The sequence below is a fragment of the Nansenia antarctica genome (genome assembly GCF_963989245.1).
Source record: "Nansenia antarctica genome assembly, chromosome: 6".
Taxonomy (NCBI): Eukaryota; Metazoa; Chordata; class Actinopteri; order Argentiniformes; family Microstomatidae; genus Nansenia; species Nansenia antarctica.
The window spans coordinates 42454044-42471721 of record NC_137676.1 but is presented as its reverse complement, the minus strand read 5'-3'; the positions used below and the strand labels follow the sequence as shown (position 1 = coordinate 42471721).

The window sequence follows — 17678 nt, the reverse complement described above, 5'->3', positions numbered from 1 at the left end:
AACACCCATTTCCCATTGTGCTTGGGCTACAGTATGTCACATTCCCTACTTTACTTTGTGTGTTTAGCCCAAGGATGGATTACTCATTGACTGCAGACAGGTAGACAACATAGCAGTGCTCATTGCATACAAGTTCAAACACAACCCCCTGGTACCGTATCTCTGACAGACATTGCTATGCCTCTTTTTGCCTTCCTGTCACTTCTGTCACGTTGACAAGAGGAAGATCAAGTAAAAAAAGATCGTAGCTTCACCGAATGACCCCCAGGGCACTGAGGAGGAGAGAAAGGGGTAGGAGAAATAAGTGAATGAGTGGAGCAAATGATGATGATTGGTGAGTGTGTTTACAGACAGGATGTGCAAGGTATACTGACTGTCATCTCCCTGTCATTAAGAAGTAGTAGGCTGCTCATCACAGGTGGTTATGAGGGATGAGTACAAGTTTACACTGATGAGAGGGATGAGACAGGACCTCCGGGATGAGATCAGGTCTTGAAAAATAGATCTCAATGAGACTAACCTGGATAAATAAAGGTTGAATTAAAAACACACACAAACACACACACACACATGCACACACACACACACACACACACACACACACACACACGCACACACTCACACACACACACACACACACACACACACACACATTTACAATAGTAGCTTTTGTTATGTGATTGGAGATGGCCGAGATGAGCTGTAATTGTACATCCCCCATGGAATCTGTTAACACTAGAACAGCCATGCCTTTTTAAATTACTATAAGAGCTGCCTCGGGGGTCAAATGACAATAGTCTTTACAATGGGAAGCTGCTACTTACGACCACTAGTTGGCGCGTATTGCTAGACTTACGACCACTAGTTGGCGCGTCTTGTAAATTAGCCTGCCTCCTCCACAGAAAAATAGCTGCAAAATAGCTTCATACTAGCTTAACCTGATGTGATTTTGAAATTGTAAGGATACTGGGTGGTAGAACGCACATATCTCGGAAAAGTCATGAAAGGAGGGTCTTGAAATTTGATAGAGTGCAAAGATATAACAATTGTTTTACTCACAGGGTCAAATTACCCCACCCACGGCTCTTCCAGGTTCAGAGAGGTAGAAGGAGGACGTGGCAACCTTTCAAAGGTATCATAAAGTAAACCCAACCTTCCTTGCATCCACTTGCTCTACAAAAGTAAGGAAACAAAAGGAGACTGTACACAAACATTATAGTCATACAGTTTATAACCTAAGCTCAAGCTCAAATACACAATTGCCAACTTTGCAAATCTTTGCTTAGTGGACCAGTGAGTGCATACAGAGGTTCTACATATAATGAACATGTTTGTGTGTGTGTGTGTGTGTGTGTGTGTGTGTGTGTGTGTGTGTGTGTGTGTGTGTGTGTGTACTGTACACATGAGCGTTACTAAGGTTTGAAGGCAGCTGTAACACCAAAGGGAGTATGGGAATGAGCCATAAGGGTCATGACATCACAAAGGGAGGGAAGAATGGAGAATGCAGCTGCAAATCACTGAGGCACTAAGGCACTAAGGCACTCACTGAGAGAAAGAGTGAACTAGATGTATAGGAGAGAAGGGGTCTGAAAAAATAAGAATGAAGAGAATTACAGGGAAAAGATACTGTCCAAAAGAAGAAAAATGGTAGAGAGGAGGGCTCGGAGAAGACACTGTGAGAGTGACCATGGAACCTCTGTGGAATCCTTGCAATGTGAACGCTGATATAAACACTCTTCTACGCAGAGCTAGTGTGTGTGTGTGAGTGAGTGTGTGTGTGATACATTTAGTGTACCATCATTCCTCTTGTATAACAGGAGTTAGAGTTTGACGTTCTCTGACATTGATGACTCAATCCAAATATCTTCATCCATGGCTACAGAATAACTGGCCATTAGTATTCTTCTCTAGTATTTTTACGAGGCACATGCCTTTTTTCTCCAAGTTCAAGCTATTGGATGGAAGTTCAATAAATTGTACAAGAGAAAGGATTTAGGGATGTCTTATTATGTTACTAATAGAAGATCGGTGCTGAGTTTACATTCTCAGATTATTTGTTTGTTTAGTGGTCTTGAAGTGGTCTGGCTAATGTCAAAGGGCGAAAAAGCTTTTCGTAAATACGTTGTGTGTGGGAGTCACTAAACAGTCTTCATAGCTCTTGAATTTGGCATTCAGACACTTTTTTCCAATTCACTTTTTTTCTTCTAATGAGCCTGAGAGATTAACCAATTCAACTGTTATTGTAAAGACAGCCACTAGTACTATTCCTTGTCACAATAATACCATGTCAGAAAGTCCTCTCTTGAGAAGCCAACACAGCTTTGCTGAGAGACCTTCCATGAGCTGATCTTGGCACTATGGGGGACTCTAATATTTCACTATGGAAACTTGAAAAGTCACATAGTGGGTGTTGGCGCCTCAAATTTGGGAAAGACTCAATGCAGAATGTGACAAAACAGATGTTTCGAATTTCTAGATGAATCTAGCTGTCATTCATGTACACAAAGACAGTGCACAGACTTGCATATGTTTTCCCCATCCCTAAAGTTAAATATATATTATAATATATCCACGAAAAAACTAATTCAGAATATCATTTACTGAACAGTGTGTTGTGTTTGGTGTAACCTGTCATATTTGTTGAGGAAATATTAAAATGGATTCCCTTTGAGCACTATGCAGTTTGGCCCTGGCTTTCAAAGTATGGTGGGATATCCTGCACTTGGTCAGCCATAACAGTCAGAATTGTACTGTGTTAATAAAACTACACATTTAAATTAATCTCTGAATGTATTGCTATTCGTCAATCGGTTGGAATTCTTCCATGTTACCCTTGAGAGCAGACAAAGACTGCAGACTGCAAACTGTAAAAAAACAAAAAAATAATCGCAAACGAAAGGAGGCAGGATGAGAAATACACAGGATGCAGACAGTATGAGGAGCAGGAAGATACCGTGACGCAGGAATAGAGGGGTCGGCACTGGTCAGGAAGACAGTGGGCATAGATGATTAAGAACATCAACACACCTCATGTGATGTGTTTCCCAGTGATGGGAAAACCCCCCTGACTTCTCCCCCTCAGTATTTTTAGAGTTACTTTAATGGCTTTTATGTCTGTCTGGTGTCAATATACAATGTGCATGAATCAAAGAGTGCAGGCAGTGCCTGTGAGTTTGAAAAATTTATATTTAGTCTACATTTGCTTGCAATCAGTTCACTTTTATACTTTTTTTCACTGATTTCCCTCTTTCTTCTCTCTTTCGCTCCATCAGATTTATATGTTCTATCTCTCCTTCCCTTCATCACCTCTCTTCCTGATCTTCACACAGCAGTTTGGGTTGCCTGGAGGAAGCCTGGAGACAATCAACACTCGAGCTCTTAATTCTCACAACTATAAAACATGGCATGCTATAAACATAAAATTCCTAAAACTTGCCAATTTTTTGGGGGGGAAACCTGGCAAGGGGTAAGGGAGAGAACTACTGAAATGGGTTTTCCTTATAGACGCCAAATCCACTGAAGCCAAACTTTGAATGGTAAATAACAGCAAGAGAACTACTATGTTCCAATGTCAAGAAGCTGTATAAAACCCTACTCCCAATGAAGCTCAATAGTTTCAACCTCAAGTTCCTGGATAAACATGCCTCCTCTTCCATAACTTTGCTGTTTCTCCATGTTTCCATGTTGTCATACCATGTTTGGCGTTTGGCGATGAAGATGTCAGATAGGAGTATACCATCTCTCCACCTCCCTTACTCCCTGAGCCTAATAGCCTTGGCCACTGCCAAAATGGTCAACTCTATTCCCTTATTCCATCTTTACCCCAATCCCTTCAATGGAGCTAAAATAGAGAGGAGCATGTATCTTTTTTGAAGTTTACAATCGTTCCACAGGGATTGTAATGGTAGGCCTATACAGTATATGCAAGTAAGGAAAAACAGACCACTTTGGTTGCATAATCTAAACTGATTGAAATGTGTTGCATGCAGTAAATTCATTCACATGATCTATCACTCAAACACACACACACACACACACACACACACACACACACACACACATACACACATACACACATACCAGTCTAAAGTTATTCCAGGTGGGCATTAAACTGATATACTGCCTGGAGGGGAAGTTCAAATAGCAGGACAGGACAGTTCAGACTGCAGGCCTCCCATCTGTTGTCATCTTAACCATGTACAATGTCAGTGATGAGTTAGAGGGCCAGAGGGTTGCATGTTTGGGCAAGTTAAATCTGTGGGGAAGAGGATACAAATATAAAACAGCCACTCAATACAAAATGAATGTGGACGTTCTGTGTCCATTGTGAAGTGGAAAGTAAACTAACCACTTAAGACAGTGTTGAAAGACCATGGAAGTGAACGTAGGGTCAAGTCATTTTCCCAATTGCTTCATAAAATCTTTTATGACTTGAATATACTGAAAGAAGGGCGTCTCCGCACACTCAGGATCAATGCATAAATGGAATATAAATAACCTGATCATATTACATGTGTGTTTTTGGTTGGCTACTCGTTCATGTTGTCATAGTGTATAGATACATAATAATAATAATAATAATAATAATAATAATAATAATAATAATAATAATAATAATAATAATAATACATTATACTTATATAGCGCTTTTCTAGACACTCAAAGACACTTTACAAACTGAAAAGATTGGGTAGTAATGCTGGGGACACATGGGAAGGGGAGGGGGAGAGGGTTAACTGGTGAAGGCAAGCTTGAAGAGGTGGGTTTTGAGGGCCTTTTTAAATGTTGGCAAGGTGTTGGCCTGTCTTGGGGAAGGCGTTCCAGAAGGACAGGGCTGCGGTTGAAAAGGCCCTATCACCCCAGGTCTGGAGCTTGGTCCTGGTGGTCTTGAGGGTGGTTTGGTCGGCATGTATGTGTGTGTGTGTGTGTGTGTGTGTGTGTGTGTGCGTGTCGGGGTGTTGTTAATGTCTCACAAATATGTCAGATAGGAGTCCGGCGATAGGAGTCCGCCGATGACTTTGTCACCTACTTTGAAAAAAAGGTGGACGACATCAGCAGCACCTTTTCCCCCCCACCTCTCCCTCCTCCCACTAACAATACTAACACCCCTTCCAAACTCTCTCCTCGACACTCGGTCTCTGGATTGTCATCTTTTTCCCCCCTCTCCCCCGATGAGATTCTCACACTTATCACATCAAAGCGGGCAACCACATGCCCTCTTGATCCCATCCCCTCCCCCCTTCTCCAATCCATTTCCGCCGACATCCTTCCTTACCTTACCACCCTAATCAACTCCTCCCTATCCACAGGATCTGTCCCAGCGGCCTTCAAAATAGCCAGAGTCAAGCCTCTCCTCAAGAAACCTACCCTTGACCCATCATCTGTCCACAATTACAGACCTGTATCCCTTCTCTCCTTCCCTTCCAAAACCCTTGAACGCGCGGCATCTAAACAACTGACTGACTATCTCCGGAAGATGGATCACTTAGACCCCCACCAATCCGGCTTCAAGGCTGGGCATTCCACTGAGACTGCGCTCCTTGCTGTCACGGAAGCCCTCCACTCTGCCCAAGCTTCCTCCCTCTCCTCTGTTCTCATTCTCCTTGACCTGTCTGCTGCCTTCGACACAGTCAATCACCAGATCCTTCTCTCCATCCTCTCAGAACTGGGCATCTCTGGCACCGCACACTCCTGGTTTTCTTCCTACCTGGCGGGCCGCTCCTACCAGGTGACCTGGAGAGAATCGCTGTCTTCTCCACGAACCCTTTCCACTGGAGTACCCCAGGGTTCTGTCCTAGGGCCCCTACTTTTCTCCCTCTACACCAAGTCTCTTGGCTCGGTAATCTCTTCACATGGGCTCTCCTACCACAGCTACGCAGACGACACTCAACTCTTCCTGTCCTTCCCCCCGTCTGATGTACACGTGGCAACCCGTATCTCAGCATGTCTCGCTGACATTTCAACTTGGATGGCTGACCACCATCTCAAGCTCAATCTTAACAAGACCGAGCTCCTCTTCATCCCCGGGAAAGCCTGCCCTCTCCAAGACTTCTCCATCACAGTGGAGAACTATACTGTAACCCCCTCCTTGACAGCCAAGAACCTTGGAGTGATCCTGGATAACCGACTATCCTGTGCGGAGAACATTGCAGCAACGGCTCGCTCCTGCAGATTCTTCCTCTACAACATCAGAAGGATACGACCATTCCTTGTGGTCATCTCCCGCCTGGATTACTGCAATGTACTCCTGGCTGGGCTCCCCGCTTCAGCCATTAGACCTCTGCAGCTCATCCAGAATGCTGCTGCCCGGCTGGTATTCAACCTCCCCAAATACTCGCATGTCACCCCTCTCCTTCGCACCCTGCACTGGCTCCCGATAGCAGTTCGCATCAGATTCAAGACCCTGGTGCTTGCATACCAGGCAGCTAAAGGGACAGCCCCTGCCTACCTGAAGGAAATGGTAACCCCCCAAACCCCTGCCCGCTCACTCCGCTCCTCCACCTCGGCTGGCCGACTGGCCCCACCTCCTCTACACAGCAGTCGGGCTGCCCGATCACGTCTCTTCACAACACTGGCTCCCCGCTGGTGGAATGAGCTCCCCACGGCCGTCAGAACGGCTGAGTCACTACCCATCTTCCGTCGTAGACTGAAGACCCATCTCTTCAGGTTACATCTTAACTGCTCCTCCTGAGACATCTTCTGACCCTCACTACTACGTCTCCTAAAGACACCCGCTTTCCCCTCTACTGTGTCCCTAAGAACTTCTATTGCCCCCCTTGTACTGTTTCTCAGTTTCTCCAGATTTTTTTCATTTTTATAATAATAATAATACGTTTTAGTAGAAGGCGATAGGGAGAAGGTTTTTCCTTCTATCAGTGGCCCCGGGCCCGAGCTAGATTACTCTTCCTGCAACGAATGGTGGATTGCTGATTCACATGCTTAGTATTCAAATGTATTGATTGTAAGTCGCTTTGGAATAAGGCGTCTGCTAAATGCCAAAAATGTAAATGTAAATGTAAATAAGCGGACAATATAGCTCCAGTCAGCTGACCTTTGTTCCTTATGCAATTCACACCTTCATGCTCCACCCTATCCCTATCCCCCTCTCCTTGCCCCCCACCCACCACCCCCCTAATCCAAACCACCCTGTGAAACTGTCAACATACTGTATGACATCTATATCTAATAATACATGTCTTGCATAATACATATAGGCCTTCATCTAGCAGGCTCACACATGCAAGCACAACATAAAGGAGAGGAGATCTAGGAGAACAAACAAGTGGAGATGCTGAAAGTAGTTGTGGTCCGCTGTGGTCAGATATAGCTAGGCCTATAGTTTCAATAATTACAAGAGATATCGTTTAAATTATAGGTTTTAAATAGGTTAAGTGTCCAGATAATTATACTTCTCCTTTAGTTAAATTGAAAGCTGAACGTTCAACATTTCAAAAATTGCTTCGATTATTCCAACCCCCCTTTTTTCATGATCAAATAGCCTACTTTTCATACTCATATAAGATCCAACGGGCGAAAGTCCAAAAAGATGACGCTTGACCAGAGCCTTTGCTATTCCTAGTCGCTTGAAAGACGGGAAAGAACGAAGGGAGTGAACACAAGAAGGGGAGGAAGAAGGGGAGGGAGAAGGAGAAGGGGAGGGAGGAGACGCTCGCGGAGTGCAAGTAGACTGCTTGTGCACTGTAGCACATTCTTACCTTGCGTGCACAAACTCACGGATAAAGCACCAGACAGCATTGATCTTTGCGACCCTAAAATAGGATATCATATTAATCAGAAAAACAACAAAGTGCACAGTTTGGTTTAATGGAAAGTTTTACCGATCATGAATTGGCAAACGCTGGTCAAAAAGTAGCCTAATGGCATGCACGGTTTATTCACACTTGGAACGACGGTCCGGGCAATGGACACATTATTAGAGGAACCCGAATCCTGATATTAGAATTCGTGATATAATTGATTACAATTTATCCCCTGCAATGGAGAGTCGGATTTTGTTGACTTGCATCCTGGTCGGTGTGTTTCTGCGGCCGTCCAGTGGCCAAGACGTACCTGCAGCAGGTGAGCGTCGCAGGGGATGGTCTGGTGAAGTGGAGTTATTGTGTTAGTGTGTGTTAGTTTATTAGTTTATTTATTATTATTATTATTTATTCGTTTAGTTAGTTATTGTGTTAGTGTGTGTTAGTTATTGTGGAGTTAGTGTGTTATGAGGGACTACATTTTAAGTAGAGTTATCTAAAAAAAAATGCGTTATTCATTTCACAGTGATAGATACCTGAAATATCACACAATCGACATCTTATGAAATTCACAACTATAAATCATGAAAAATAACAGTGGATCCTGGAAGTTTGCACTAATTTGATACTGTAGCTACTGCTAGATAACATATCCTGCTCATTACATTTATTGACAAGTAGCATAACATTATGACTGTTATACATTTATTTGCCGTTATAAATCATTATAGGTTGCTATAATGTAATACGCGATGTAGCCTTGTGGGTGGCTGGTACACACCCATGTACTGTGTAGTGCATGTGGTAGAATTCATAACCACATTGCTGAAAAGTTCAACTTGGTGGTGACTCAAATCCAACTCCGTCAGTGAGAGTTTAACTGTGTGAGTCCGTTTTGGTATACAGTGAGTGTACAAAGTAGAAAGATTGTCATACCCACCTCCATATACGTTTTTTTTAATAGGTTCCAGATGGGGTCTGACTAACAGCTTAGTCTAATTAGTTCTACGCTTCATAAACAGAGGCATGTTTTTTTATACCTATATGCCTAAAGAAGCTGATCTGTTGTCCATGTAGGGTCTAGAAGAACTGTGAAGCAGATTTTCAAACTGCTCTGGGCTGTTTGGATGTAATCATCTGCTGAATACCGTGTGTGTGTGTGTGTGTGTGTGTGTGTGTGTGTGTGTGTGTGTGTGTGTGTGTGTGTGTGTGTGTGTGTGTGTGTGTGTGTGTGCGTGCGTGTGCGTATGTGCGTGCTTGCGTGTTTGCGTGTTTGTGCATGCATGTGTGTGGCAGGTCGTAAAAACTGTTGCTCCTCTCCCATGCCCACCAAGGCTCTTGTGGTTTTATGACTTATATTCAGTGTCTCAGCAAACACATTATTCACTTGTTCAGGGTGTATTCAACACTGCAATAAAGATAACACAGGACTGCTGTAAAAGTTAGGACCCAAATATTTGGTACATGATAAACAGAAAGATACATAGAGACAGAGACTTGGACTTAAACCAAGAGGCCATATGTGCAGTTTAACAGCAGCCCCTCCTACTTAGGGAGCTGGTGGGTAAAGTCCAAACAAGAAGACAGATGGACAGAGGGAATTCTTTAGCAGGCGAGAGAGGGAACGCAGGAGTGTGTATGTGTGTGTGTGTGTGTGTGTGTGTGTGTGTGTGTGTGTTTGTCCACCTCAATACACACTAATCCTTCAACACTATACCCCTGTCTTTGTCTCTTTTTCTTTATTTTGTTAACACTATACCCTTATCAGTACAACATCAGCTCAAGCGTCAACATGTTAAGAAAAGCTCTCGCTCTCTTTCTTATGGTAGGGACTCAATAAAGCATGTCAAATTCTTTCCTCTTTCTCTTACTCTCTCTCTTCTAACTCCCCCCATCTTCTCTCTCACTCTCTCTCTTCTCATACTCATGTCACTCCCCTTTCCCCTCTCTCTTCCCATCCGCCCATCTACTACCAGTGATGCAAGTTCTAGCAGACCTTCAGTTGTGTATATGGTGGAGTACATTCCTCCTCTTCTCTCAAATGGAACTGCCAATACACCTCCTCCTCTTACCCCACATCCAAACTCCTCTCCTCCTTATACCACCAATACCCAGTAGCTCCTACTGTTCTCTCAACCCCCGCCCCCTGAAATCATTCCTTCTCTTCTCACTTGAAGTTCATTTGGATCACTGCTTCTGTTATGAAATATGGAAAATTGGCAAATAACGGGATTGTTTAGCCTTATTTCGAAATGTTACGACAGCATCTTTCACAGAACCGCCCTATCATAGGTCCTTCATCACTTCCCTATTTAAAGTGTGTATTGTTTGTTTTGATCCGGTCTTATCTCTGTAATAACTTAATTCCTGCTCCCCACCTATCCCCCCCCCCCTGCTCCCCACCTATCCCCTCCCCCCCCCGACCCTTACAGTATTTTCGCTCCCTTTCAGACTTTGCTATAAACGTTTTAATGACTGTGTGACAGTGTTGTTCCAAGGGGGTGGATCATGAGAGGGAGGGATATCCTTTGTGTGTGTGTGTGTGTGTGTATGTGGAGGGAGGAGACCTCTGGAAAAAGTTGAGGGAGGGAGAAGGAATCAGAGGGAGAGGAATCGAAAGAAAGGAGAGAGTTGAAAAATAACTTGTTCAGTGGGTTGTTCCCACAGATGTTCCCACACAGTCTTGCGTTCTGGGGTTTTACTTACTCTAGGGTTTCAGTGTGTGGCTTTCAGAAATAATGATTTTGCCACTTTTCTTTGGGATGTTAACTAAACCACATTATTTCCCTTTCATCCACATAATTGTACCCTCTTTGAGGTGCTAGAATATCACACAAACCTACTCTAAGCACTGCATAAGAGTAAGTTTGTTCAGAACAGCCTACATTTAGGGCTGGTTTCCTGGGCATAGATTTCACCCATTAGACCCACTTTCATTGGAGATCTATTTAACATGGTCCTTACTTGAGAAAGCTGGTCACGCCATGACTTCTGTTCACACACACGGCCTTCCTAGTATTTCATCACTACACTCTTCATCCCTAGACTCCCTGCCTTTTCATTCTTTCTTTCTCCTACAGACATCAGAACTGACCACTCTCTCTCTCTCTCTCTCTCTCTCTCTCTCTCTCTCTCTCTCTCTCTCTCTCTCTCTCTCTCTCTCTCTTCCTCCTCCTTTCAGTGCTGAACTGCTGCGAGGGTGACGTCCTCTTCCTATTGGACTCCTCTGGCAGCGTCTCCTCATATGAGTACACCCGCATGTTGAGCTTCCTGTCCGACCTCCTTCTCCCCTTCTCATTGGGCGAGGATCAAGTGCAGGTGGGGCTACTGCAGGTAGGCACTCAACCCCGCCTGGAGTTCGGCTTTGACGCCCACCATACCCAAACTGGCCTCCAGGGGGCCCTCAAAAGCACCAAGCCTCTGAGAGGCGATACCAACACAGAAGAAGCCCTCAGGATGGCCAAAGACTGGGTGCTGAGGCCTGGAGATATAGGAGGGGCTAGGGCAGGGCTACCCAGAGTTCTGGTGTGGTTGACGGATGGGGTAAAGCCAGGTGATATAATTGGACCAATGGAGGAGCTGCGAGAGGAGGGTGTGGCCGTGCTGGTGGTGTCTACAGGCCACGGGAACTACCAGGTGCTGAGGGATGTGGTGACCCCACCTATAGAGGAGCACCTGTACTTCGTGGACATCGATGACTTGAGTATCATCACAGAAGATCTAAGGGATGCCATCATTGGTGAGTGTGTGTGTGTGTGTGTGTGTGTGTGTGTGTGTGTGTGTGTGTTTTTAACAAGGTGTATGTAATGGGTTGTGTATTGACCATGTATCTAGTAGGTGAATGGGGAAGGAGCTGAAAGAAAGGAGGAAAAAATGGCCGATAGAAGGAGAGAAGAGGAGGAGTTTGATGTTGTATTCATAACAATCTGAAGAATACTTAACGGGATATAGAATTGGATAGAGAATTTTAATAGGAAAGAGTCCTATCTAGCTATTCCAGGTTTCTCAATTAAATCATATCCTACAATTGCAATGGTCCCATCATTTCATCTCACCTCATCTCTCCTCAAGACTGGGTTGTACCGTTGCATGCCTCTGTGCTCCTAGAAACAGTAAGACAGAAGGAGGCAGAGACAGTGTGTGTGAGACTCTGTAATGAGAGAGGTGGGCTATTAATACAGAAATTATTCAACCCCCCCACTGTGGCCACCTACGTTGCCAGACATAGATATACATGTATAAATATAGACTAGAGGGTATTTATCTGGTCAGATAGGGTTACAGCTAATGCACATATGGTTGGACCATTCAGTAAACATACGTATAGAGCTATAATACATGCACATTGCAAATAGAGGCTATTTATGACATAGGAGAAAGCCCATATCCTATTAGTGAGTGCCGGAGGCTCCTATCCACTGACACTGAAAACCTCTCTTGGGTTGGTGACAGTATGCATCCTGACTGGACTGTCTATTTGAAGGGGCTGTCTATTGCATGGGTTATGAATGCACTGGAGTCCCCTGTTTGTCTGTCTGTCTGTCTGTCCCTCTGCCTGATTCCTCTCTCTCTCCCTCCTTCACCTCCTTCTCCTCCCTCTCTTTCTTTGCTGTCTTTTTCTGTAAAAAAGGATAGATCATTCGTTGCACACCCGGTGGAAAAGTGCTGAAAACCAAAGTATGAATGTTCACCATCAAAAGAGAGGATATATAAATATGTACATGGTTAACTCATTAATATACGTATGTATTTAGTTAATTGTGACAGTGTTTCTCTGACCCATTGGTCTTCATAAACTCTCTCTCTGATCAGAGATCATCCGGGCAGAGCGGCTCCTGGTGCGAGACGTTTCCACTGACAGTGCCTTGCTGCAGTGGCGACCAGTTTTGGCCGGTTTGACTGGTTACTATGAGATCCGGTTTGGGCCAGCTCCTACAGGAGGAACGGTCGGAGGAGATGGTGGTACTGGTACCAGTCCCAGTACCAGTGGTGGTCAGTACCAGAGACTGGTCCGTCCAGGGGACTCTAGCACTGCCTTGCTGACGGGTCTGAGGCCAGATACCACCTACACGGCTACACTGACTCCAGAGTCGAACCTACAGGTGATCAACCCTCTCTCTGTCAGCTTCACCACCAAACCAGGTAAGAGGACATTTCACAGACGCTGTTATCCAAAGGGACGTATTATAAGTTCACTATGGTTCTATATTCCATAACTCATTATAACTTACATTTCCAATCTTTAAAGGTAAGTAATGTAATGTTTTAGCTTTAAAAATCTTTAAATGCCCTTGTTAAATTGATAGCAAAAAGAGGTTTATTGGGAGAAATCGAACATGTCACTTTGGTCTCTAAAATGTAGGCCTTTACGTAGCATTTTTAAGTTTTGATTGTTTAGAAGGATATATGGACTGGAACATTCTTTACCTTACCGTAATCTGTTCATTACTCATTTGAAATAATCTTATCTCTAGTTCTCCACCTCATCAATGGTTTGTCCCTATTTATTCAGTGGTGTTGAGCCCCACGGTTGTGACCATCTCTGAGTCACGGGTAAACAGTGTGAAGGTGAGCTGGGGGCCTCTACAGCCTGAGTCTGTGCAGAACTACAAGGTGGAATACTCAGCCCTGCCGGGGGGGAAACTCCACATCGTCAACGTGGGCCAAGGGCAGAACTCCACAGTGCTGACCAGCCTTCAGCCCAACACTCAGTACCTGGTGACCGTGAGTGCACAGCACTCCTCCGGCCGGGAGAGGGCCATGTCTGTCAGGATGTGCACTCAGGAGGGTAAGATAGGCCTTAAGATAAAGAAAGCTTGAAGCTATTATAGATGATTAAAAATACCCTCAAAAGTTTTATTTAGAAATGATAGGGAAATAGCAGCATAACGTTACTTGTGTGGTATGCATCTCTCTTTCTGCTCAGATCAGTCTGAGAGGATGTTTGTAAACAAAGTGGCAAAGCAGTTTGCTGCTGAAACCACACATCTTACTACAATTCTGTTGGAAAACTAAACTTCACATAGCTAAACTGTCTCTGGATACTTTTATTGAAGCGTATCACCATGTTTTCAGTGTTGTTTACCCCGAATGGTGGGGCAGCCAATTTGCTGTTTAACCGAAAGCGAATTACAACTTTAAAAGGGAACAACTGTAAATTGGGAATACATTTGGGCTCCTCTTTCCTTGCTTAGCAGAGACCTCAGAAAAGGTACAATTGTGAACCCGCGGCACAATAGTATGATTATGTGCAGTGAAGGAGGGGGGTGTCGTCATGTGACGTTGCTCTTGTTTTCGCTCTAGATCCACTCTCCCTGAATGAGAAGTGTACACTTTGACAACAGTCCTCAACTGAGTCAGAGATACATTTCCCAAATGTGCAGGTCTTCTTTAAAATGGCTTCCGCAACAGAGCACAATGACATACAGTACTTTATCCTCTATACACCCTTTCTTGTTTTCTCTCTCTTTCTCTTTCTCTATGTCTCTCTCACACTCTTATACTCTCTCCCTCTTCCTCTTTCTTCCACCTCCAGTGATGCCAGCTCTGGCAGACCTCCAGTTGACCACGGTCGGCAGTGACTCTGTGCAGGTGGACTGGAAAGGCAGAGTGGAGGGTCTGAAGGGCTACTGGCTCACCTGGGAGGGAGAAGACCACCACCGTGGCCTTGTGGCAGCCACCGCCCAACGCTCGTCCCTCTACCTGCCCCCTGACTCCCTGACCACGCAGCTCACACACCTTCCTCCAGCCACCCGCGTGTGTGTGTCACCCATCTACAAGACAGCGCGTGGAGACGGCCTGTGCTGTACTGCGCAGTTTCACTCAGGTGGGAGGATGATGAGAAGAAAGTGAAAGCCATTTCAAATGAAGAATTACTAGACTACGGTACTAGATTGTAGTCTGATCTGAAAATAACCCAAACTAAATGTTGTTTTGTCTACCATGTAGCTACTGAGGTTGCCATAGACTCCATGGTGTTATACTGTATAATATCATATTACGGTGTGCCACATGGTACAGGTCTTGTGCTTTTCAAAACGTGTCTCTCTCCTTCTGTCTTCCAGACGCATTGGCTTATGGCCTCCGATCATAGTTTCACTGAGTTCAACAGGCACAACGCCCAGGATTGACGGGAGAGAAAGGATAGAAGAGGATCCTGTCATCTTGACTTGCAGCCTTCTCTCAGTTCATACTCTCTATTCTGGACATCATCCACAAGACATAAATACTTTGCCTTATAGAGTGATTGTGGCTGTTGGGTGTTGCTGCAAAACAAACGCTCCAACCTGCGTTGCCATCACCTGCCATACAGACAATTCCTGGATTTTCACTTCTACTTCGTATTTTCTCCAACCTGTAATCACACTGTAAAAACGTGCATTTGTTTGTTTGAGATATAATTGTAGAGAGTGGCCAAGTAACAGCTTAGTAATTCTGCTTAGACATATCATTCATACCGTAGATAGGGCCAGGAGTTTTTGGGGATCAGAAAAAAGTCTTAGTTCTAATGGCAAAAAATAATGTCTTAAATGTTTGCTCATTTCTCCAAGGCATGGAGAGCATTTGTGTTTGCATAATACATTACATATTTCCTGTTTTATTCTCCACAAATATTTTGGAACATCAAACTCAGCTTAGACTGTTATTGAAGGGCGAGTGAATCTTTAATAACAGAGAGGATTTCAGCACTCCTTTGAACCTCTGAAAAATTACAAACAGATCCTCAACACGCCTCTACTGGTAAAACTACAGACAGATGTTTCAACAGTGAGATGCATAGATGTTTTTCAATAAAGTCTGGTGTATTTCTGAAATGGCTTTGACTCACCTATACATTTACATACAAAATGATTTACTGATGGTTTCATACTGAATAAGGATATACTGTAGATCTGATGAAAGTAACAAAGTCTCTGAAAGATAACATTGTCTCTGCTGCCCCTCTGTGGACATTAGATGATGTACTTTATAGGGCTCAAAAACAAAAGTATAGGTTTGTACACTGAACAAAACTATAATTGCAAGACTTTTGTTTTTGCTCCGATTTTTCACGAGTTGAAATCAAAGACCTAAGACTTTTTCTCAGGTATAGCATATCCAGATGCTGATTAGACAGCATGATTATTGCACAGATGTGCCTTAGGTCACAATAAAAGGACACTCTAAAATGTGCAGTTTTATCACACAGCACAATGCCACAGATGTCGCAAGTTTTGAGGGAGCGTGCAATTGGCAGGAATGTCCACCAGAGCTGTTGCCTGTGAATTGAATGTTCACTTCTCTACCATAAGCCGTCTCCAAAGGCGTTTCAGAGAATTGGAATTGGAAATATCCATGGCTAAATTCCAGTTCACTTTTTAGGGAGGGCCAGCACAAAAAAAGAGTGCACAGTGAAGGAATGAGCATCAATACATATTTGTTTCATATTGTTTTCTCTTTGTAAGAGTGCTTGTGGCAAGCTGACAAGCTAACTTGTCTTCCTTTACCAGGTGATAAGTAGACTGGCTTATGGACTGGCTTACTCTGTGGCTATATCTCAGATTTAGAGCACAAAGGCCCTCATCAGCCTTTGTGCCCCTAAAACCTATTTTTCTGACTGGTGGTTCCTCATATGCCGTTCTATTCAATTCCTTTTGCATCTTCAACTCCCTCCTCTTTGCTATCTCCACTTCCATTGTGTCCTCCTTTTCCTTATCCTTCAATTTCTGCCTCCTCTCGTTCAACATTGCAGCTTTTTGTTTCTTCTCTTGTTTGAACTTCTCCTTCATTCGTTTTCTCTCCCTGTCAGATTTTTATTTCTGGTCCTGGGCAAAATAACAGCATCCGCAGATTCCGCACACTCAAACACTGTGCAAAAACTTTATTGCAAGCTTATGGTCATAGACCTTCTTCAGGCATCCACACAGAAACTGTAAATCAACTGGGATCAGATTCTCTAATCCTAGCGCCAATCACATTGGAACACTAGATCATACTCACATCCCTGTATTCTCAGTTCAAATAATTAAAAAATGTGTTCTTCACTCAGTAACTGCCAAATAATTCTGTAACACTCACCACCTAGAATGCCAAGTGTTTTATGTGGTGTTTACCTAGCAACAAGAGATAATGGCGTAATCTTACCTTCCCTAGCCTGGCCCTAAGGGTCTTCAAGTCCTCCCGGATCGCCTTGTTCTCCCTCCCTCTCTCCTCCTGGACCTTCCTCACGTTCTCCCACCAGTTCTCCCTCCCTCTCTCCTCCTGGACCTTCCTCACGTTCTCCCACCAGTTCTCCGGCTTATTGAGCAACACAGTCATCTGGCTCAGGGTGTTGTTGTTGTAGTCTTTCCTCCAGGTGGACCACAGATCCAGACCTATGATGAAGCCTCTCTCCATCTTCTCCGGGCCCTGCAGGGATTATGTATCAAAGCTGGTCTCAGAGATCAGCTCACAGAGGGTGAGCTGATCTCTGAGACCAGCTTTGATACATAATCCAGCAGATGAAGCAGCTTGAAGCAGCTTCCCCGCCAGCTTCATCTGGATCCTCTCCTGAAGGGCAGGGGCAGGGGGGAGGAGGGACATACAGTTTTTACTCACTTATTGACCTCTTTCAAAGGAAGAGTGATACGAACAATGATTGATCATTGAGTGGAACATGACGACGCTGGTGAGCTGTGGAGTTCACCTTCGCCCCATTTTCTACCTGTATAAGAAGCCATAATGAGCAAAAACATCATTGCATCATTTCCTGGCCATATGACCTGAGCAGAATAAAATCCAGGCTCCACTTTTACGTTAGGAGACAAGAGGCCTTTTCTATACTTTTCATGTCAATTTCCTGGACTAGGCCACTTAATAATACATCTTATGACTACATCTTACTTCTCAGAGTTTAGATAAAAGCAAACACTCACTTGAGGGTGAACTTTTCCTGGTTCACGG

General features: G+C 44.2%; 1 protein-coding gene across 1 annotated transcript; it reads left to right on the top strand.

The window, feature by feature from the left end:
- Nucleotides 1-7965: 7965 nt before the first annotated feature.
- vwa1 (von Willebrand factor A domain containing 1) lies at nucleotides 7966-15547 on the top strand. Its single transcript, XM_080533634.1, has 6 exons — nucleotides 7966-8079; nucleotides 10939-11496; nucleotides 12570-12899; nucleotides 13270-13545; nucleotides 14293-14583; nucleotides 14822-15547. Exons 1-6 carry the CDS (start codon nucleotides 7998-8000, stop codon nucleotides 14848-14850), a joined length of 1566 nt encoding a protein of 521 aa, XP_080389760.1. The 5' UTR covers nucleotides 7966-7997; the 3' UTR covers nucleotides 14851-15547.
- The last annotated feature ends 2131 nt before the right edge of the window (nucleotides 15548-17678 follow it).